This window comes from Bubalus kerabau, chromosome 13, assembly GCF_029407905.1.
Source record: "Bubalus kerabau isolate K-KA32 ecotype Philippines breed swamp buffalo chromosome 13, PCC_UOA_SB_1v2, whole genome shotgun sequence".
Lineage (NCBI taxonomy): Eukaryota > Metazoa > Chordata > Mammalia > Artiodactyla > Bovidae > Bubalus > Bubalus kerabau.
Genome location: NC_073636.1, coordinates 10597842 through 10621026, shown reverse-complemented (window position 1 = coordinate 10621026; position 23185 = coordinate 10597842). Strand labels below are relative to the sequence as shown.

Genomic DNA, 23185 nt, shown 5'->3' with positions numbered 1-23185 from the left:
CATGAACCACTGGCCCCTCTGCTTCGTGCTCAGAGCCTTGCTTCTTTCTTTCGTCTCCCTCCTGCTGTTTTTCTTCCACCTGATTTCCCCTCTCCCCACATCGTGGCCATCGCCCTTCTGTCCATTTGTGAAGGCCCAGCTTAGATAGACAGTGCAGCCTCCTCCTGTCCCTGCAGCTATAAATGTCCTCCCTCCACCCTGACTCCTATTAAAAATGGGACTTTCTCTTTGGGCTCCTCGCATTCCGTGTGATCGATATACACACATACTGCATTTCCCTTACGGTTCACTCTTAAGACCTGAAGGCAACTTATCCGTTCTGTATATCCGAGACGCTACCTTGCACATAGTAGGGGCTTGTTAAAGGCTTGTTGGGCGTGTGGCCGGCATGGTGAACGAAGGCGGGGACGTGCCTTGTGGAGCACTGTTCTGGCGCGTCTGACGGGGAGAGGTCCACCTTGGAACTGTGGACCACCTTTAACTCTGGGAGGCTGTGTCTGGGGTGCAGGCTGCTGTGGTTTGGTTGAGTAGGTGAGACGGAATTCTAGAGTTGAGGTAGGGATGGAGGAGGAGTAAGAAGCGGTGGACTTTTCTCTTGGCTTTGTGAAGAGGAGGTCCCCTTGGGCGTCTCCCTGAGGCTCCCCGGGCCTCAGTCTCCTGGTCTGTACAGCATCAGGAGGACAGGAGCTGGATGTAGGGGTGTGTGCCAGGTTGATGGCTTGGTCTCTTGAGTCCCATTTTGTTCTGATTACCTGTGGTCTTAGGTTTGATCAGGTAGGTCTCCTGGGTTTAACACATGGTTCTGGCTGTCTTTATTAGAGCAGGTTATGGCACTATTATGAGAAATAAGCTGCGAAGAAACTCAACTTAAAATGCTTATGGTATCAAATTTTACTATTTTTTTAAAGCCATCTTCGTTTCTTTGAGCACTTACCATTTGCAATACAGAAGGCTTAAGACTGGCTTCTGGGAAATCTTTACTAGTACTTTGTAGACCAAGGATTTGAAAGTTCATTAGAAAACCACTCCCAGAGTATTGGGGATACATTTATTATAATCTTCGACGTCTACCTTAAAGGGGTTTAATTTCACACCTTCCTAGATCAAATTGCATTGTGCAATTGATGTAAGCTCTTGGAATTACAGTTGTATGAAATCACTGTGCTACAGGATAGCATAATTTGAAGGGGAAAAGGGGGAATCTAGGAGTGATTGATGTGGCAGTTTCAGTCATCTCTACAAGTAGCTTTCTCATGCTACTTTGCATGCTAGTAGCTTTTTGTTGCTCGTAGGAAGGACTGCAGGGCCTCTCTAGGCAGAGTCTAGTCTGCAAGAATGGCCAGGTTCTTCTTTCATGAGTTGCCTTTTGCCTCCCTTGGGGTAGCATCTGGTTTCTGCTCAGCCTTTAAAGAGCATCTTGAATGACAAGGTTCTCAAGGTCAGGGAGATAGTTGGATGGGACCTGTGCAAACTCTCACACCCAAATCCAAACTTTATCTTTAGTCTTCAGATCCCCTAATCTTCGTGGGATTTGCTTTCTTTACGGTGATTTTCTTGCTGGGAAAATCCCGTGGACGGTGGAACCTGGTAGGCTATAGTCCATGGGGTTGCAAAGAGTTGAACGTGACTGAGCGGCTTCACTTTCACTTTCACGGTGATTTGAGACTGGCTGGAAGGGAGTTCCCGAGGATGGAAGGGTAGTGAGAAGATTGGCATTCTGGGCTAAACCACTACAGGACCCATTGTGGTTGTGGTCAAAATCTAGTCCCTTGTAAGGACGCAGGAGAAGGGAACCTTCTACACTAGTTCTTTCCAGCACCTTTCCATTTATCCTTTACCAGACTCTGGACTGAGTCCAAACATCCCGGCAACAGAGTGGAGATTCTTTCAAAAACGACACATGCTTGATCAGAAGCAGCTGCATAGTTTGCAGAGCTCAGTGCGTAATGAAATGTAGTATTAAGAATTTTAGGATGATGATAGCAGAGCATCACATGAGTGCAGGGCCCTGGACACCTTCACGGACTGACCACCCATGAGGTCATGCCTGGATTTGATGATAATCTGCAAGTCACATAGGAAAAAGCCCAGCCTCCCCACTGACCAAGAACCTTTCCCTTGCCTGTTCTCGTACCTCTTGTGGGGGCTGCCTCCCCTTTGGCTCGTCTCCCCCGTGGGGTGAGCGCTCCCTCCTGGTCTGAGCTCAGCATCCATGTCCCATCCATTTCCCCCTGCAACTGCCATTCAAGTGTTGACTGGGCTCCAGTGGCCACTTTGCTCCTTTCAGAAAGTGAAATGAGAGGTATCAAACTCATCACCACTGATTTTAAAGCATTAAAATTTTTCCTTTTTTCCTTTTTCTCTTTTGATAATCACAGTCTCACTTTCAGTGTAATGGTGTGAATGGAGAAATTCCCACCCCCTTGTGTTTTCATTGTCAGTAATAACAGGGATATAATTTGCAAGATGTGCAGTGATGTCTCCAAATGCTAGATGTCTTTTAATGCACAAAAGAGGTCATGTCTCATCGGATAGATTGTATGCTGTGCCTTTTTGTTGGCCCTAACACGGTGTGTGTACTTCCAACTGTCATTTAAAAACACTGAAAACAGCTGCAAAAATTATATCCTTTTGTGATTTTCCTTTTAATTATAACATTTAGGAAATTAGCATTTGGGGCCAAGATAATTCCAGTAAAGCAAGATAGTGAATTATACTTATTTAAAATGAAGCCATATTAAAGTACAATTACAGTAGATACTCTTTCCTTGATATTAACACACATTTATATTTTACAGTCTGTTGAGGTTTTGCTCTTTGAAATAATTATCATTGATTATGGAAAAAGGTGCATTTTAAAGTATGATTAGTAAATATGTAATATTTAATAGAAGCCAAACAGTACCAGCAACAGCTGATATCACCTCATATTTAAAATATAGTTCCTGACTTTGTAATTATGACTCTCTCCACAGACTATTTAGAAGTTTAAGACTGAGCATCTTTATCTGTTTAACTCTTAATTTCAAGGAAATGGAAATCTTTTTTTATCAAGGGGATCTTCTCTCTCTCTGTCTTTGACCGCTCATCTTCAGCCTGGAGGGCCCCTCCTTCTCCGCAGGTTGCTGCCGTGTCTATGGTCTTCCAGACCACCATGAGCCTGGCCACCACTGGGCTCCTTCTTGTCTCTGGGGATCACGTGCGGGAAGCAGATTTGAGCACCTACTGTGTACAGGCGCTCTGCAGATAGTTCACGGGTACCGTCTCATTCCACACCTGTCCTGGGTGACCCCATCCATCTCTGCTCGCTTCCCGCCTGGATGCTGGTGACTCTCAGGTCTGTGTCTCCGTCCTTGAGAAGCTCCAAGTGCCAGATCTCTGTATCCCCCCTGCCTGCTGGACAGCTCAGTTTGGTTGACCCTGGAACCATTAGATTCAATACATGTAAAACTGAGCTTCCTTTCTTGAAGGCAGAATAGAGACAAAGGGTGGCCTCTGGAGTCGGTTGATTCTGCCGTTTACTGGAGACATGGCATCTCTCGCGTGTGAAACGGGGGAAAGATGGCACCTAGCTCTCAGGGCCATGGTGAGAGACACGGGTGTGGACTGACTCTTCTGTGGATGCTGAGCACCCCCCGACCTGCACCACCGTGAGCACAGCCACGGCCGCCCCCGCTGCTTCTCCCCTGCCCCGCTGGGCTTCTCCTTGTCTCAGGTCACAGACGAGAGGCGGACTTGTGCACCTACTATGCGCAAGCACGCTGCAGATGTTTCATACGAACTGTCTTGTTTGATGGGATGGGTGTTTGTCTCCTTTGAGGGGATGCCTGTTATTTTCTTCTAAGTCTGTGAAAATTAAGCATCCAAGGTTAAATAACTCATGCTTAGCCTCAGGACCACTAGCCTTTGTATTCAGACCAACTGACCTTTGAGTGCAGTCTCCTGGCTGTAATGCTCTGCCTACCCACCCACTGTGTGACCCTGCCAGGAACCGTCTTTGATTCTTTCTTTCCCATCACAGCTCCCGACACAGTGCAGCCCATTGCCAGGTCCTGTCACCTTGACGACTGCACATCAGAAGATACCAGCGCTCCTTTATCCCAGTTATGTTGGGTCCTGCCTCTGTCATCTCTTGTATCCATGATGACACTGGCCTCCTGATCTATTTCTTGGCTTCTCCTCTCACCTGTTGTCTGTGAGCTCTCCAACAACCCTGTTCCAAGATACTTTTCTGCCACCATCTTTAGGGTCAAGTTCAGAGTCCTCAATATAACTTCGAAGGCCCCGCACCCTGTAGCTTCTGTAGTCCCATTGAACTTTGGATCTTGCCACCCTCCACGTGCCCCCCGCACCCCTCCCCCCAACCCAGGAAGCCAAGACATGGCTTTATGAAGCTTTTCCTGAGTTTCTTCATTGTCTCAAGGAAGACTGTCATAGCCTAGGTGGAAGTTCCCTTGAGAGTCTTGGCTTGATTCTCATCCTGCCAAATTCTGAGATCTGCTCCTGCTCTGTTTGTTACGTGTAACCCTGTCCTTCCTCACTCTGGCTCATGACTCACTGGGAGAACTTCCTGTTTTTACCCCATTGTCACTTACAGACTGGAAGCCCTGCGAGGGCAGGGGCCACAGCTTCCTTCTGAGACACTGTATCCCCTGTGCCTTGCGAAGCGCCTGGCACTGGGCTCAGTAAAACACATAGGTGCTGAGTGTCAGCCTGAAGAAGATACTGAAACTCACATGTTACGACCCTTGGAGACCTGCAGTTCCCAGCAGTTGTAGAGGTCAGCAGAGATTTTAGTACCAAATTGATTCAGGGCCTCCCTCTGCTACTTGCGTGCTCCAGGCCTCAGTTTCCTGGCTCATAAAGTGAGGATGAGACCTGCAGAGGTTAGAGGGCAAAATGAGGGCACTGCACGCTCAGTGCCTGCCAGCACCTGCGAGTTGTGAACAGTCCTGCGAGAGGGCTTTGTTGTTGGGTGGTGTCATTTTTTCTGCACCGCAGGGCACGTGCAATCTTAGTTCAGCAACCAGGGATCAGACCCATGCCCCCTGCACTGTAAGGACAGGCTCTTAACCTCTGAAACTCCAGGGGAGTTCCTAAGCCCTGTGATAGGTTTTCCTTCGAACCTCTCAGAGCAGCATTTGGCTTATGACCGTTCTTTTGTGACATTGTCAGGGGAGAGCCATGTTGTCTGCTGATGGTCACATTGAGCCAGTGTTCACAGAAAATAAAAATTGAGAATAAAGACAATTCAAGGAAAATCCTCAGGTTTTGAAAGTGTTTTAGCCAGTGATTTTTTTTTTTTTTTTTTAACTCTACCTCTAAGAAGGCTAAACTGTACTGAAGTCTTATACTAGGAATCATTCCCAAGGATCTGTTCACCATTATATAAAGAGAATGCTCATATATGAACTTTAATGAAGCCCTGCATCTACTTAGTGTAATGGCATGTAGATAAGGCTTGGAAATGAGCAGGTACTCTTCATATAGATTTATGATTGACTTCTCATGGATGACAGTAGCTATAATCTACAGATGATTTTCATTTGACAGAAAAATAAATATAATCCTAAATGATAAGTTTCAATAAAGGATTTAATATTTTTATTATGCATCATAAACTGGAAGCATTGCTCATAAAATGAATGAATTATCATGCTTTGGAAGCAGGCTGTTTTGGGTTCAAGTCCTGGTTCCTCCATGTCTTACCCTCCTGATCTTGGACAAGTTCTTTCCCATCTCTGAGCTCTGGGCTCCTGATATGTTAATGGGTTTATGCTGTGTGCTGTCTTCAGGATTTGCTGGAAGGCAGAGTAAGCAAACGTGTAAACCGCTCAGCACAGCACTCAGTTCTGCTCCTAACCCCCCAGCCCCCCACCACTGCCCCTGAGACATCTTACTCTCAGTTGTAACCCAAATTGAGTTGGTGACAGATCTGTTTGAAATTTCATTAGCTCATCGTAAAGGTAACTGTTGCCAACCTGGATTTGCATGTCATCCAAGGAAAACAGTTGACAGTGAATTTTTCCATAGTGTGGATTTTTGGCTGAATCTGCCATCCCCCATGACAAGAAAAGGTGTAAGTTTAATAATTGCAGTTCATACTGTTGAAAACGGATAGTGCAACCTTGAAGTAATGCAAGCTAGTATTTGAGAAGAAATCAACTTCTGTTATCCATATTTTAATGAATTTTAAATCGCCCAGTGACCTAGCCCCCTTTATTTTGCTACCACTGTGGTCAGTCTGTTCATCATCTCTGTAGCCCCCAGGAGCTGCTGTATCATATAATTACTGATGGTAGGTTTCTCAAGATCCTCCTGTATACAGTAGAGCCGTCTATAAAGTAGTAAAAGTATAAATTTGACTTTTGTGGGCAGTTATTATTGGCACTCAGTTATTATTAGCACTGTAATTATTTGGAAAATGTGCAAAACCTAACAGCCAACTCTGGAGTATTTGCTTGAAGAAGTGGTTGGGAGATGTGATGTGTATGAAACTACGTTTTAATTTGTGCATGACAGTTGGCTGTTAAGTATCTTACTGCTTTTCTTGTGATGTTTCCCCAGTTAATTCTCTTCTTAATTGATGTCTGTGCTCTCTCTCTCTACCTCCCTGGCAGTTTTTTCCCTATAAAAGGACCCATTTGTCTAAGGTAGAGATTCTTCATTTTTTTGTACTAACCTGTGACTAAACTGCATGGAGTCAGCATGCTTCTCATTTAGAAGTCGTCTTTAACTCTGCTTCTTCCATACAGTGGAAGTGTTTCCACTATATGGACTTTCATATAGTGTCTTTTGTTTCCTTTTCTTCAAGTAAAGTATGTTCCTTCTTGGCCTGAATTCAAGCACCTCAAAGTATGTCTAATTGCTAATCCTAGTTATAGAGCAGAGAATACGTTTTAAACTTGCTAATCCACAATGATTAAACATCATGCTTGACAAACTGATGCTCTTTGGAGAGAAAAAAAGAGTAAAAAAGCACTTTCAGAAAAGTAACTTGTTTTTCATTTGATTTTATTAGACTTGAATTTGAGCGGCAGCAGCGTGAAGAGCTTGAGAAATTAGAAAGTAAAAGGTAAGTCACGTGATATGGAGTCTTATTAACACCGCATAGGGGTGGGTGCCTGTATTGGTGTCCTAGACTGACTTCACCTGTGTCTGTGTCGTTCCCCTCTGGCTCAGTGTCCATCCATTTACACATCTGATGACTATGACTCATTTTTCTTTAGCTGGTTAATTTTACTTCATGTTTGAATTTTTAATTGTTTTTAATTACTATTTTTTTTTTTTTTTGGGCTGTGCCACACGGTACATGGGATCTTACTTCCCAGACCAGGGAATGAACCTGTGTCCCCTGCATTGGATGTGCAGAGTCTTACCCACTGGACCACCAGGACAGTCTCAGTATTTGAATTTTTAAAAATAGTTCCTCTTCAAATATTTGTGAGAGGGAATAGAGCCAGTACGCAAATTTACTACACTCATTAAATGTAATACACCAAATAATAGATGTATTCAAATTCAACTAAAAAGTATATCTTCCTTAATAATATCCTCTGAGTTTTTAAAAAGCCAAAAGAATGGCAATTCCCCTACTTATGCCTTCTCACTTTTTAAACATCTTTCTTTAACGGTGATTGGCCATTTGTATAACCTTCTCTTCTCCACCTCTGCATGTTCTCAGCTCCCTTTTCTTTTGGGGTGTGTCTGTGTGTGCACACACGTGTGTGCAGGTGTGTGTGTGTGGTTATTTAATTGATTTGGAGAGGGGTTTTTAATATGTTCTGAATATAATTCTTTGAAAAAGCTGTATTTTTTTTCCTGTTCTATATAACAAGCCAAGACATGAACCAACAACAGATACTAGCATAGAAAGTAAGGCCACAGAAAAATCTGTACCCTGGATATTTATTTCCTAGAACTTGGAGTCTGGAGGTTACAGATGAATTGGTTTAGCTCTCAGCATCATGTAAGATAGGGCTTGGGTGGGTCAGGAGAGAGACCTTGCACCCACACTCTTGCTCTAGAGGCCATCCTTCCCAACCTTGAAACACTGAGTTAGCACCCAGTGGGCACCCTTTGCTCTCTCAGACACATGACACATAGCCCCTGGAATCATGCATTTAAGTATTCTAATGGAGATTGCCATTATTTTCAATGTTATACATTAATAAACTAATATTTTGGGTCACTTGGTGATTGCCATTTGTCCTAAACTAGTGATTAAATGCTCGATAGAATGTAGTTATTTGACCTGGAACAATGAAATGTTGATTATCTTGACTTTGATATTTGACCCTGATGAGTTGAGGACAGCATAAGCATTTTTATTTAATATCATTTTGTCACTGAATTTCCACTGAGTTTTAGCCACTGGGCTGAACAGAATTATTCACATTTAAATTTAAATTGGGCACGGCTCTTTCTCTTTGAGCCCAGGGGTCTTTTAAAATTATATCATGCATAACACATTATGCTTATAGGCACTACAAAGAAATGATATCAGAGGCTACTCGAGAAGATTAGGCATATGATATGTTGGACAGTTACAGAGTAAAAAAATAAAACAGCAGGCCACTGGATATTAAAAGGAAAATGTTGTTCTCTCTCTTTTTCTTTTTTTTTTTTTAATTTTAGCGAAGGGTGTGCAGTGTTTTAAGGCCATTTCCAGGACGTATCAGTTCAGGGAGAAGTCAGAGCAGCATGTGAAGCTAGTGATCAAATAACGATCCGTCACCGCTTTGCGTTTCAGAAAACTCATAGAAGAGATGGAGGAGAAGCAGAAGTCCGACAAGGCGGCACTGGAGCGGATGCAACAGGAGGTGGAGACGCAGCGCCAGGAGACGGAGATGGCGCAGCGGCAGATCCGCAAGCAGGAGGAGAGCCTCAAACGGCGCAGCTCGCACCTGGAGAGCACCCTCAAGGACCTGCTAGCCGAGAAGGAGCGCTTCGAGGAGGCGAGGCAGCGGGAGCAGCAGGAGACGGAGCTTCAGAAGAAGAAGCAGGAGGAGGAACGCTTCCTGCGTGTCCAGGAGGAGCTCCAGCGCCTGCAGGAACTCAACAGCCACGAGAAGGCCGAGAAGGTTCAGATATTTCAGGAGCTGGAGCGACTCAAGAGGGAAAAGGAGGAGCAGTACGCCAAGCTGGAGCAGGAGAAGCAGCGGCTGGAGGAGCAGGAGCGGGAGCAGGTCCTGCGCGTGGCGCAGCTGGAGGCGCAGCTCCGCGCGAAGCAGCAGCTGCTGCAGCCGCCACGGCGCGGAGAGGCACAGCGCGCAGCCGAGGAGCGCCGACACCTGGAGGGCATCCGCACCGCCCTCCTGCAAGCCAGGGAGGCCGGGGCCGAGGCGGGCGGCGACGGCCCGGAGCTCGAGCAGGCGCAGCTGCGGTTCTTAGAGTTCAAGCGAAGGCAGCTGGCCACGCTGGCCAACATGGAGAAGGACCTGTTGCAGCAGAAGGACCTCCTGAAACGGGAGGTGGAGGAGGACCGGGAATTCCTCCGCGAGCGCTTACCATCTGGCAGCCAGGAAGAATTGAGGGGGTCGGAAAAGGAGGAGGAGGGCGGCGCGGACGTCCTCTGGGCGGCCGGAGCGGTGGAGGGGACGCAGCCGGCGGAGGGCAGGCTGCAGTGTAAGAAGCGTCAGCTCCAGGACCTCCTGCAGCAGCATTTGCCCAGGCTGTCAGAGGAGAAGCAGAGAGTCCGTGAAATCCTTGATCGAGGTCCTCTCGACCTGGACAGCACTCTCTACCTAGTGGAGAAAGAGATGGAAGAAAAGGAAGAGCAGCTCGCGCAGTACCAGGCCAGCGCCAGCCAGCTGCAGAAACTGCAGGCCACCTTCGAGTTCACGGCCAACGTGGCCCGGCAAGAGGAGAAGGTGAGGCGGAAGGAGAAGGAGATCCTGGAGTCCCGAGAGCAGCAGCAGCGCGAGGCGCTGGAGCGTGCGGTGGCGGGGCTGGAGAGGAGGCACTCCGCGCTGCAGAGGCGCTGCGCGCGGGCCGCTGGCGGCGAGCAGGCCGGGCAGGAAGCCCTGGAGAAGGACCGGGAGAGGTGAGCGCGGCCCAGGGGGCGCCTTCCAGGCCCCCGGGCGTTAGGTTGATGGCTTGGTTTCTCCCCTTGAGTGCTGTATCTCTGACTGATGCATTAGTTGATGGCTAAGCCTCATTTTCTTTTTCCTTAGAATCCTTGTTTTAGAATCACCATCCTAAAGTTGAAAAAAAAAACACACTAAAACCAAGTCCTGGTCTGTTACCTCAGTGACCTCTGATCGTGTGTATAATATTTTAATAAACATGGAATACCGAAAAGGCTTCCAGCCCGATTTCCCCGCCCTCCCCCATTCTTTTTTCTTGATCTCCACACCCCCGCTCCCTCCTCCTGCCCACACCTCAACACCTCCCTAAGGATGAGCAGCACTTACTCTGGTGAAGAACGCTCCTGAGTTCACAGGTTGTGTAGACACCGATTTCCACACCTGGCAGCGAACTGAAAAGAAACCGCCCCCCACCCCCGCCCCCGTCCACCCCCGGGGGGTTCTTAGTGTTTGATGGGAGATTTCAGGATTCTGAGTTAAAACATAAAGCTCTCCAGATGTTCTGAACGCAGGGCTCTCCAGGCTCCTTTGGTGATGACTCACTGACACTGCTTTGGAGGCTGTGAACTAGGAGCCAGCGCTGTTTCCGTGGTGAAGGAAGAGCGTTTCTCTCCCGCCACCTCTTGACTGTCCCATGCTTCCTGGAGGTGGGGCCTCAAAACAAACAAATGCGCACACTGGAGGGTGCTTTTTCTGCTAACCCTGTAGGTGTGATGCCAAGACCCTTAGCGAGACTGGCAGCCACCTGGTTTGCCAATGTCTCCAGATGTGGTGTTCTGCAAGGGGGCTTCGTCCCCTGCCCTGCTTGCCATGGATAGGCTCTTCCATCTTGGAGCTGCAGTGTTTGTCCTTACCCTTATGAGGAGGACATGGACCTTTTTCTTTAGTAATTCCAGACCCTTTGGTCTATTGGGATCTTAACTGAAGCCCCAGTACAGGGGGCTGGAAGGCTCCCTGCCTCCCTGAAGTCCTCCCCCTGCCTCCCACCCCTTCCTAGGGGCTGCAGCAGAAGCCACCTGCTGGCTTCTCAGAGCCCAGCTTGATGCGGGCAGAGGCTTGAAATCCATCCTGGTGACAAGGCAAGACCTACCGTGAGGTGTTGCTGGAGCCATCATCAGGGTCAGGACAGCCTCCTTTCAAACCGTCTGCTTAAACGATTCTCTTTACCAAGCTCCCCGGTGATTCCCTCAGGCACAACAGTGACAGATGAAACAATCAAAACCCACAAAAGCTGTGACTTCAGAGAAATAGGTCTGAGGTTTAAGAAAATGAGTGTAAGTATGTTATGTAAATGAAATTGCTGGACAAAGCTCCAGCCCCAGGAAAGGCAAAGCAGAGGAGGCGTGCTCTCAGTTTGTGCCCTGCGCTTCACAGCGAGAATGCAGTGGGGATTGGAGCCTGCTGTCCCTGGCTTCTGCCAGCCATCCTCGCTCCCTGGCCATTTACTATAAATACCAAATTCTAGCAGATACACTTTAGTGATTTCCCAATGTCAGCATTTCTCTGGAGGCTTCTAGCTCTGTGTGTTTTGATGGAGCAGATTTTGCAAAGCCCCGATGGAGGCGGGCAGATTCTCAGCACTCTGCTGTGACAGTCCTGTAGCTTTCTGGGGGTCTTGGTTTTGTGTCTTAATTATTTCTCTGGGCTCTCCTGACTGAGCCAGGGCCTGCCGTGCACCCTGACCTGACCACTTGTGAATTTCCAAAGTGCAAAATACCAGATTCACATGGAGCCAGATTCGACCAACACTGCACTGCATTTGTCTTTCTCTGCCAACTTGCTTTATGAGCTAGGCTTAATCCGTTTTCTTCTTCTTTCCCCCTCTATGGTTATATAACGACAGGGGACAAGCGTCAGGCACTTGGAAAGTGGCAGGGTTGCATCTCGACACCAGCTGGGATCCAGGTCTCATAACAGTGAGTGGGCTAGTGTTCCTTAGGACACGCTGACTGGCAAGCTTGGCTCTTTAGCCTGATGGGCCTGAATTCAGTCACGCCTGGGCCAGTGGGAGCCCAGCCTCATACATTATTGACCTTACATTAGCTGTATCGTTGGCTTTTGGAAATAAATGTTTGGTTCCAGAGCTTATGGTTTATATTAATTTCTGTAGATACTCAGTCTGTTTTCCTAGGTCTCTCTCACCTATTTCCCTTTTCCACACCCTCTGCCTTAGCCAGCGCAGATTCATGGTTTTCGTGGCTTAGTCCCCTTGTTTCTGCACCTGGTATACCGTTCACTGTCATCTCCAAATGCCAAATTCCCACTGGCCTGTGTGGACTCAATTTAGAACTGTTTTGACCTTGAAGGTTCTCCTAGATTGGCGGTTTTAAAAGATTCTTTAAAACAAAAATCTCTTTTGTCAAATAGACATCCTTGTTGGGTTATGATGTATAATCCACAACCAACAGTTTTGTTGAAGCCAGAGTTGGGTCTCAGAATTCTGCACTTGTACCTCTGAGGATTTACTGGACACAGTGGGAATACCTTTGCCCTTGATGTCGAACTCTCTCTAACTCCTGGGTGTCTGTGGCGTTTGTCCTGAAACTCTCTGTGGCTTGTTACCACCTTATACATTGTCTTATAGGTCTGCAATAACCTTTTCTACCAGAAGGTAAAGCTCCTTGGGCAGTTTTTGTCTGGATCTCCTGTGGTTTCTAGGGAAGAAGCTCAGGAGACACTGTTAATGAGTGAATTCACATAACTTCCATCTTTGTAGGTTAGAACATGAAATCCAGCAGTTGAAGCTGAAGATCTGTGAGGTTGATGGTGTTCAAAAAGGGCATCGTGGGACCTTAGAGGGAAAGCCTGCTGCTTCCAGCTTCCCATGCAGTGCAGAAAAATCTCACCCGGTCGCTCTGATGGATGAGAGGTACTGGACAGCACACTGATGCCAGGCCTGTTTCTGACGTGATTTGATGGCTCGGAGCCCTGTATTGGCCAGCTGGCCTATGGAGGGCTCTATACAAGATTATGAACAGCACTTGTCCCCAAGACATATTTGTCTTGATCAGCTGCTGCCTGGCCCCTGGTAGGGTGAGATGTCCTTTATAGGGCTCAAGACAGGATACTCGGCCAGTCAAATCAAGAATGCTGGTGCAAGTAGGTTGTGTAAGAAGGTAGAATTGTTAAAAGGTTCAGGAGGGACTTCCCTGGTGGGCCAGTGGTTTAAGAATCTGCCTTGCAACGCAGGGGACGTTTGTTCACTCCTTGGTTGGGGAACTGCGATCTCACGCGCCGTGGAGCAGCTGAGCCCGCATGCCACAGCTGCGGGATCTGTGTGCCACAGCGAAAATCCCGAGTGATGCCAGGAGGATCCCACAGGCCACAACGAAGACCCAGTGCAACCAAATAAATAAACGTTTAAAGAAAAAAGGTTTCAGAGAACCAGAAAGGAGTGATGCCAGGCCAGGTCGAGAGGAGCAGAATAGAGTTAATTGGATTGTACCAAGAAGGACCTTGTGCTGACAGATAGTTTACAGGAATCATTGGTTACAAATAGATACCGCAGAGACCGTACCATATATTCAGAATGACCATGAATAGCACGCATGCGTATCTGATGTTACTATAGAAAAAGTGATTTTCGACTTGGGTGGCATCATGAATTGATCTGTGGCTTGGAGCCTTCAGCTAATCGACCTATTCATTCTTTGCCTGTAGGAAAATTGACTGTTTTCCTCACCCCATCTATGCCATGGGGACATTTCAAGCTGGGCTGTCCAGAGCCCTGGGTACTAGCAGAGAGCTATTCACATATCAAAATGTACTCAGAACGGCACAAACCTCTGAGGGCCTTTAAATCTAGGTTGTCATCCTCTGTGGCACTTAAAATTTAAGTGAAGGTTCAGAGAGAGAATTTGTTTATAGGAGGCCTTGGCTCATAGTCAGTTATGATTTTCTTTACTGAAATGCTGAAATGTAAATACTGTATTCTATTACCCTTGCACCATTCTTTTAGGCTATTTTACCTATAATATTACTCTCTTTACCCAGCATATCAGAAAGTCGTTTAGCCATGGTCAGTAGTACAGAAATGTTTTTAGAATTATGTGTAGACTTAGATGAAACCAGGTTTTTAATTTTTTAGTGTGCTAAGATATAAACATGCAAAACAGTTCATTTAAAACAATCTGTGTAATTCAGTGTTGGTAGACCCAGGGCCGGGAGCCTAGAACTGAGAAAGCCTTGCCTCTGGGCGGCCTGAGTCACTGGAAAGATTTTGATGGACCAAAAATCCTCTGTTCTCCCTGGTTCTTCTGGGTGGATGGCTGCACTTTATATAGTTCTCCCATGTATTGTATGGCGGGCCAGATATTTGGTTGACAGCTGCCTCAAAAGTCAGCTGTTTCTGGCGTCCGCTGTCTTGGCCCTTCGCCGGGCGTTTTGGAAGGAGGAGACCTGCAAAACGCAGCGTCTCACAGCCAGGCGCAGGAAGAGACAGAGAAGGGTGAGGTGAGACGGCATGCCACCCGGTGCGGAGGTCTGCGGAGGCTGCACCCGCCTCTCTGTCTTTCCTTTTAATCCTCTGAAATGACTTGGTGTTTTGTGACAAATAATTATCACCAGTATCTGTGTGAGGAAACCGAGGCTTGGTGAGTGAAGTGCTGGGTCTCAGGGTCAGTCCCGAGACCATGGAGGGTCTCTGACTCTCTCCCTTGGCCCGCAGCAGGAGTTCTGCCCGGGACATCAGCGGGAATTTGGATGGGATAACTGAGTCTCCCTTCTGTTCCCAGGATTCGGTAATGTGTCCAGGCCTCTCTTGTTGGAAGAAAACCCTAGATAGTGAACACGTGATGTCACATTTCTTAGAAAGAAGGCAAAGGTTGGAAGCTCTGAGTTAACTGTGTTTAGCATTTAGGACAAAAAGGCTTCTGGTTGCCAAGGGTGTGGTAAGCAGGATCTCAGATGCGCTGTGTGGTTAGACGGGATCATGGACTCCCATCTCCTTGGCTTTCAGGATCAGTGCGTACATTGAAGAGGAGGTCCAGAGGCGCCTTCAGGGTCTGCACCGCGTGGTCGGTGATGGCCGTCATGAACCTGCGGACACCGTGAAGGTGAGGGAAGGAGCTGGCCATCCGCGCAGGCGTTTTCAAGATGACTTTCCATTAAGGAGCTGGGGGTGGTGATCTTTTATTTACAGTTTTTCAGTAAGAAAATTGAGATACAAAGTGTTCTCAAATAATTAAATATTACTTGGGTGGGGCTTGTTTACAGATAGTCTTATTTCAGGAGTAACTTTATTTGAACACTTTGAACTTACAGGGGGAATTCATAAGTGAATATGAAGTTTCCTAAAAGGTTTCATTTACCTCAATTTACAAAAATTCTACACATAACACCTTTCTGATCTCTCCAAAAATATAATCAATTCCGTAAGTATTTAATCCACTTGCTAAAGTATCCCAAGTAGAAATACAGTTTTGCCTTTGAGAAGATACATACTTGTCACTTGCTGATTTTTATCAAAATGAAGTCATTTCCTTCCTATCCTACAAATTAAGAAGTATCCTAAGGAAATCTTGCCTTTGTTATGCTGTGATTTTTAAGGTTAGGAATAAATGGTTCAGTTCCATTTACAGGCAGATGGATCCACACAGTCACATTGACCTTGGAAATATAAACTCTCAAGAAAGGTCATTGTTGACTGACAAGTGTGTTTCTTTAGAATTTTGTTCTCATAAATATTCTAATCAAATCAGTTTTTTTCCCTCTCTGTGAACATGCTGTAATTTAATATAGAGGGCTTTTATTTTCATTTCAGGATAATGAGAAACTCCACAATGGCACCATTCAACGTAAGCTAAAATATGAGGTAGGTAATGACTTTTCAGATTGATAGGGTCGCCTTAAATTATGGCATGCTTGTGTGATTAAATTTTCTTAATGTTTAGTTGCATAATTAGAATTTCGAAGTCCCAGTGAGATGAATGGCTAATAGTCAAGGCAAGCTATTATATGACTTAAAAATTAAACGGAATCCTGCCGGTTGCAAACTGCTCTGACTTTATTTGAATGTGTGTAGCTGTGGTAGAGACACTCTGCCCAGTTTTTCATTCGTAACAGTATCCTTTTTCTTGGTCTGGATTTAAGAGGCTGAGTTATATAATCAGAATCAGAAGAGGGGGTTTGGAAATGAACCTGAGTACTTCCCCTTGTGTTAGGAACCCTTCCTGTTTGTGGACCGTGCTGGCAATGGCACAGAGGAAACACTCTTGGTTGGGTAGCTTATTTCTCCAGTGGCTTGTCAGACCAGGGTTTATTTGGGCATACGATTTGTAAGGCTTTTCTTGTATTTTCCTCCAATGAGGGACTTGTCCTTCCCATACACCCCTAAATTCAAAAATCAAAAAAAAAACGCAAAACTAGGAGGTGGTAGAAATCTTACATCACTGAACAGAATGAGCGACAGAGAGGTGGATGTCCTACAGGAGACGGACCATCTCATCCTCCATCCGACCCATCCGGGAATAACGCTGTCTTCCTCTGAACGTCCGACTCCTCGGAAGATGACCTTGTGAAGAAAAGGACGTTGCCTCTCACTTCTTTGCATCCGCATGTCTAGCCTGTAGCAGGCTGGCCATGAGCCTTTTGTGGTCCTGGTTTGCAGACACCATGATGGTGCTCTAACCAGGGCAGATGTACACGAAGGATTCCCATGAAACAAACGGAGAGGCCAGAGAAACACACATGAGGTTGGAATACTTGTCAGTTTCTCATTCACATTAAGTATGCCCCCAGCTACTCTTACATTTTGGACATTTACTCAAGGACTTATTTTCACAACTAAATTTGCCCCCCTGGAAAATTGAATCAAAGGCCTTAGGATTCTTTTTTTTTTTTTAAGAGTAGAATATTAGACCAAGAAATGGATACTGTGGCTCAATCCCATCTAACATATTTCTGTCAAAATACTTGGCAATTTATAAGATATGAAATACGGAAATTGATGCTGTGTGTGTGAATCAGCTCCTCTATTCTGAAATCATGAGTCAATCAACATGAATGGCTTTGGTTATCGATTGAACCTCTGCATTAATCCACACGATAAAACCAATGACCGCAGGAATCTTCATTCACACAAAAAGAATCGCAAAAGATGCCACAGCCCCCTCTCACCTGTTTTTGACAGAAGAGCTGTCCTGCCCCATTGCTGCCCAGAGACGTCACTGATGCCCCTGGCCGAGAGGAGAGTGGGGAGGTGGACCAGAACCACCACCGGAGCCTGCCTGTGACCCGGATCATCCCCGGCCCCTCTGCCCACTGCTCAGCGCCAGACTGGGGAGCAAACCAGCGGGGGCCTCAGCCCTCGGAGGACGAGCCGCCACACAGCAGCAGCTGTAATAGAGGCGACTCTCGGCCAGAACACCTCAATCCCACTGAAGCCCCTCCTCTTAGCGAAAGCAGCGCCAGCGGTGCGGGACATATTCGTGGTGAGTCAGAAAGCCTCAGCGAGCCGACGAGTCCTCAAGGTGGACCCAGCCCGGGGCTCGCGTCCAGCTGGACTTGGCTGCGGCACACATCCCAGGAAGTGTCCGTGGACGGCAGGGGCGAGCAGACCTGGCGGAGCCAGCTCCTCTGCTTCATGCTCTCTGAAAGGGTCCCCCGGGCCAGTGTCCCCCCAGCGGCACTGGCCTCCAAGCTCCGCTGGGAGGAGGCAGCAGCTGGAGCGGTGAGCTCTCCGGAATCCCTGATGACTGTCGAGCCAGAAGGAAGCCGTGGGTTGGGGTTCATTTACCAGTGGGTCTCAGACCTTTACAAAGACACCAGGAGCCACCTGCTGCGGACAGGCACAGAGGCCATCAGCCAGGCCCAGCCCATGGGCAGCCTATGCGACCCCAGCCGGCTCGCCTCGCAGGCAGTGACCTTCCTCACGAGGCTGCCGATTCTGAAGCTGTCACCCCTGCACAGTCTGCTGGAGACAGGTTGGGCAGCAGCAGAAGCTCTTTCTCTCCCCAAGGAAAGTCAGGTTGGCAGCAGAGACGAGGCAGGGGCCATGGGGCGGGCGGGGAGCCTGGTGCCCTACCGAGCCCTGGGCTGGCCCGCTGGCCCCGTGGCCACTGAGTTCCCAGGCTCCTCACTGAGCTCTGTCTCCTGCCTGGAACTGGAAGGTGCCAGAAGGGGCTCCGTGTTTAAGCAGACCCTTGTGCAATTCCCAGACCAAATGCTGAAACTTCAAGAATGCCCCTTAACAGACTTCCTTGAGCTGGTGGCTGGATCCCTACCAGAACTTTGGGGCAACACGGATGTACCCCGAGGCATGTACTGGCTGGCCGTGGCCAACTGCGCGGAGCCGGCACCCCGGCCTGCGTGCTTGCTCCTGTTCTGCTCCGCCCTGTACGCCCTGGTTCTGGACCCCCCGGGCTCCGTGGGCATCTTTCACGCCCTGCCCCTCTCTGGGCTCCAGGAGATTCAGGTTGGCTTTGGTGGGCAGAGCGTTCGGCTCCTGGGCTCTGCAGAGAGTCTGCTGCTCACCGTTTTTACTTACAACAAGAACCTCTGCCAGCAGATATGCCAGGACCTCCTGTATGTCCTCGCATCTGCGTCCGAGGCCGCCACCTGCGCCGAGCATCCCTTGTTCCGGGAAGATCTGGTCCAGCTCTCCCTAGACTGGAAGGCAGAAATCCCTGACTTAGTTTTGGCAAACGGAGTCCGGTTATTATCCAGATTCCAGAATACCCTGGTGGACCTGATTTACTTCCTTCACAGGAACCTGGACGCGGATGCCCCATCTCTGGCGGAGGCTCAGCTCTTGCTCTACACGACGGTCAGAGTCGAGGGTGACTCCGGCCAAGGCCCCTGCCAGTCGCTCGTCCTTCTGAACACCCACATGGCCCTGGTGAGGGAAGACCGCGTGTTCTATCCTCGTAGCCCCACCCTGAGCTCTCCGCCCCCAGGAACGCGGTTTGATGTGGTCAGATGCCGAGCCTTAAGGGAATTCAGGTGTCTCGTCATTCCAGAGACAAAGACATCATCCACCCTCGAACTCGTCTTCCTCCAAAACCTCAGACAGCAGTCAGATTCAGGAAGCGGTGCCTCCCGGCGCCCTCAGGAAGCCTGGAAGGTCCAGCCGTGCACCGGCACCTTGGATCTGCAGGGCGGCGGGGATGTGGTCCCTGAGGTCTGGAAACTGACCTTCAACTCTCGGGACGAGGCTCTGTGGCTGACCTCACACTTGACGAGGCTCTAGGGAGGAGGCTTGTAACAGTACACTGCTTAGTTTCCTAGACTGTTCGTAGAATAAACACAGTGACAACCGTCCAGGGCTATGAATAGCTCAGTGTGGCTAATTGATTTGAAACTGGAAAAATGCAGACCTCTCTAAATTGGAAATGTAAAAATTTAAATAGCTCCTCTGAAATAAAAACAAACAATAGCTGAACACTGATAAAAGACCTTTCTCACCACCGTGCCTCACTTTCCTGAACCTCAGCCTTGTAAATCAGGTCTGCTTCATTGTTTGTGAGGTGCTGGAAGCACATAGGGGTGTGTTGATTTGTGGTCATGTACCTTGGCGTCTATCGGTTTCTGCCGGACACCAGCAGGTGGACGTGAGCTGCCTGAGCAGGTGTCTGGTCTGGCAGCGACCTTCCCAACATCCTCCACTGGCCGAGGTTAGGATAGCTCTATCTTAGAGCCCGCTAGTGAAGGCTTCTGCCAGCCTTCCCCAGGGGCCCTGAGAGTTTGAAACATCTGCCCCCTCCCATAACACGTGGGATGGAGGCAGTGCCATGCCCTGCTGGGTCTCCTTCAGGGCATCGCCTTTGTCATCCTCCGCTCAGAGTTCTGGCCCCGTCCTTTCCATCGTGTGGTTCAGTTCCTCCCTCGTCAGCTCAGTTTTGACTGTTCCCCCCCCTGGGCCATGTGGCCCCACGTTCCAGTCCTTTCTCTGAGCTTTGGCGTTTCTCTCCTAGAAAGGCTCTTCAGATCTGGGTAAGTGTCTAGGCTGCTGCAGCTGTCTCATCAGATGGAGGCTGCCCTGAAGGCATCTGGCGCTTGCCTGCCACCCCCCTGCTTCCTCTCAGCCTGCACATCCTTCTGAACCTCCCACCACAGGGCCCTGCATTCCCTGCTTCCCGGGGGGGAGCTCACGCCATGTCAGCCTGGGTCGGCTCCTCTCCCTTCCGGGTACCATCCAGCTGCCCTCTTCTTGCATAAGCGGCTTAGAGCCAGCTCTTCAGAGCCTCTCCTCTGGTGGACCCCTTCCTGTGCACCTATCTCTGGTCAACATTCCTATGAGGCAGTGTGCACGTTTTGTGTTTATGTTTTCCAGCATCTGACCCCGGGTTGCTATGCCTCTCTTCTCCTGTTTCTCAGGTGTGAGTGTTCTCCTAGCTTCCAGAGTCTCAGGAGGAAGGAGGCCCCCTCCCCATCACCCTTTCTCCTCTCTTTTGCTTCAGCTGGGGTCACGGCAGCTGCTCTGCAGTGCATCCGCAGCTCGCGACTTGGCCTTTGTTTTGGCCTGGCCTGCAAGGACCACTTTGTGTTCCGGTTGGGTCTTTGCATCACATATGGTAGAAGTGATGTAGCCCCCACACTTCATTTCTTCTCCTCGTTGTTGAGTGGGCCAGTGCCAAGCTGATCCAGAGACGGACCCTCTGCCTCTGGCCAGGAAGCACAGCTCCTCCTCCTTCCCCATCAGAGCTGACCACAACCTGCTGAACTTGCCCTGCGTTTGCAGCATTGGTTTTCCTCTCCCCAGATTCTGGGGGAGGGAGCGGGGAGAGGCAGGGCCCAGGAGACTGTGTCAGGGTCCACACTGCTGGCTGCAGCCTGGCTGGTGGTGGCCAAGCGAGGTCTTTTATGTTTTTGGAGGAAGTAGAATTCCTATGTTTTTTCCTTTTCCTGTGGAGCTTGTTTTTAACCCTTCCATAACCCCTCCCCCCGACACACAGGCACACACTCTCTCACATACACACGCATTCACACCCTTTTGCCTTATATGTGAAGACTTTTGAGTCTGTGCTAAAGACATCATTAGAATTAGTTTGTTGACACAACTGAGTGACTGAACAACAACAACTAATTAAGTGCTAAAAAAATGTTTGTTGTCTGCTTGGATGGTGGATCTTCTATCACAGAAAAAACTTCCAAAATGAACCAGAGTAGTCTTCTGATATCTTATCAATAATATTTCCCCGGATTTGAATTGAGTATTTTCTTGTATGTTCTATATAAGAACAGAGTGAATGATCATGAGGAGCAGGGAAAGCAGAGTGTAAGATGTTGGAGGAGGATAGCGTGGTTGGGAAGGAAATAGTACATAGGCGGTCTGTTTAGCAGAATGATACACATTAGACAGACGTGCTCGTCCTCACAGGTGAAGAAGCAGGATTCCACCATGTTATAAGTTATGCTCTTTAATGTCCACAGACGGAGCGTGCAGCGACGTGAGTGCTGCATTCAGATCACAGTTTCGGTTATGACAGAAGCCTGCTCTGTGAGCCACGTAGCCTGAAATGAGGGCTATGACGACAAAATAGAAGCAGCTTCCGGGCAATTCAGATTGCACCTGTCACTTCCTTTCACCTAAGCATACATTTCACCTTGAGATCAAATGTGGTCCTGATGTGAGGATCTGATTTACCGTCATGAAGTGACTGTTACGGGTGTCAGGAGGCCAGGAGAAGCCAGTGGAGGGACGTGTGTGTGCCCCCTTACCCTCCTTGGCTTCGATCCTAGGACCTCTCTCTGGCTCTCAGGTTCCTTTTCCGGGGTTCTGAGCCTGGGATGCTGCTGCAGGGGAGCAGGTGTGGCAGCTTTGGCGTCCAGCCTGAGGTACCATCTTCTCAGTGGTAATGAGTTTCTGTATCAGGAAAAAAAAAAAAGGTTCACGCATACTTCATTATGTGGCTCTTTGCATTGTCGTAATGTAGGCATAAACACTTAACATTGCAGGGCTTGTTACTGTGTTCCAGACAATACCTCTTTGAGTCCTTTTGAAATAGCAGTTTCATCTGAATTTGATTAAAATCCATTTTGCTCACAGCTGCCTGTTGTGCAGACTTGTGGATGGCAGGGTGAATTTATTTAGTCTTTGTTGAAAAACACTTCAAAACAGTTTGTCTACCCATTCTCATTACTTTAAAAAACATGTGCATGCATCCTTTGGAGAGAATGCTTATGCCTTCCAGCAGTAGTAATTACAGTAATTTTTATTTACATTCTTTTTCCTGGATGGATTAAAGTTCTGAATGATAACTGGATTAGAGCACTTTTATTAATGCTTGTTAGATAGTCAAGTGGTCTTGTTGGGCAGACTAGTTTCTAATGAGGTCGTTTTGCCGATTGAGTTACACAGCCTCCACTACTCACTTTTTAGTTAATACTGCTTCCTTCCTTAACATACCTTTTGTGATGGATGTTTTATCAGTCAGCTGTTGCCAAGTATCAGGCAACCCTCAAAATTTTAGTGACTTCCAAAAAAGAAACCTTTTATTTCTCACTAATAGTTTGTAATTGAACTGAGGCATCTCTGCTGTAGGCCAGGGTCATCTGTAACTCAGCTAGGGTTGGTCTGTACCACCTGTCTCATTTTGGGGTCTGTGTGGAAGGGGCAGTGGCCATGAACTTGATGATAGAAGCAGGAAAAGACAACCACGCGTCGTGTCTGCCAGCATCCCATTGGCCAACACAGGTCACACACCCACGTCCAAAGCCAAGGGCAAGGAAGAGCACACTCCATTCACCAAGAAGCCATGGCAAGAGTATCTTCCTCCTCTGGCTACAAGAGAGAGAATTGGGACCACACACGGATGCATTCAGTCCCGTTTCCCAAGGTTCTCTTGAAGATAAATTCAGGTAAAACTTGTAGGACCTCTCCCTGATGGAAGTGCTGAGTCTCAGTCATCAGTTGAACTTATTTCCCAATTCAGTCTTTGCTTAACCCCTCCATGGGCTGATCATTGCCTGCCTCTGAAGCAGTTTATTCACTGGGATCTGCTCTCACTGTTAGGGGCTTCCCTGGTGGCTCAGATGGTAAAGACTCCACCTGTAATGCAGGAGACCAGTTTCAATCCCTGGGTTGGGAAGATCCTCCGAGGAAAGGGATGGCTACCCACTCCAGTATTCTTGCCTGGAGAATCCCATGAAAGAGGAGC

General features: G+C 48.1%; 1 protein-coding gene across 11 annotated transcripts in view; it reads left to right on the top strand.

Moving 5' to 3' along the window:
* Positions 1 to 23185, top strand: part of KIF16B (kinesin family member 16B) — a 301609-nt gene that overhangs the window by 193655 nt on the left and 84769 nt on the right. For 9 of the 11 annotated variants that reach the window (XM_055543463.1, XM_055543454.1, XM_055543459.1 and 6 more), the window contains exons 18-23: positions 6621 to 6653; positions 7022 to 7075; positions 8753 to 10045; positions 12805 to 12957; positions 15046 to 15142; positions 15850 to 15900. In XM_055543463.1, the coding sequence (XP_055399438.1) occupies positions 6621 to 6653; positions 7022 to 7075; positions 8753 to 10045; positions 12805 to 12957; positions 15046 to 15142; positions 15850 to 15900 (1681 nt within the window). Of the gene's footprint in view, positions 1 to 6620; positions 6654 to 7021; positions 7076 to 8752; positions 10046 to 12804; positions 12958 to 15045; positions 15143 to 15849; positions 15901 to 18794; positions 19008 to 23185 lie in introns of those variants that run through there. The other 2 variants (XM_055543466.1, XM_055543455.1) reach the window with 2 other exon arrangements.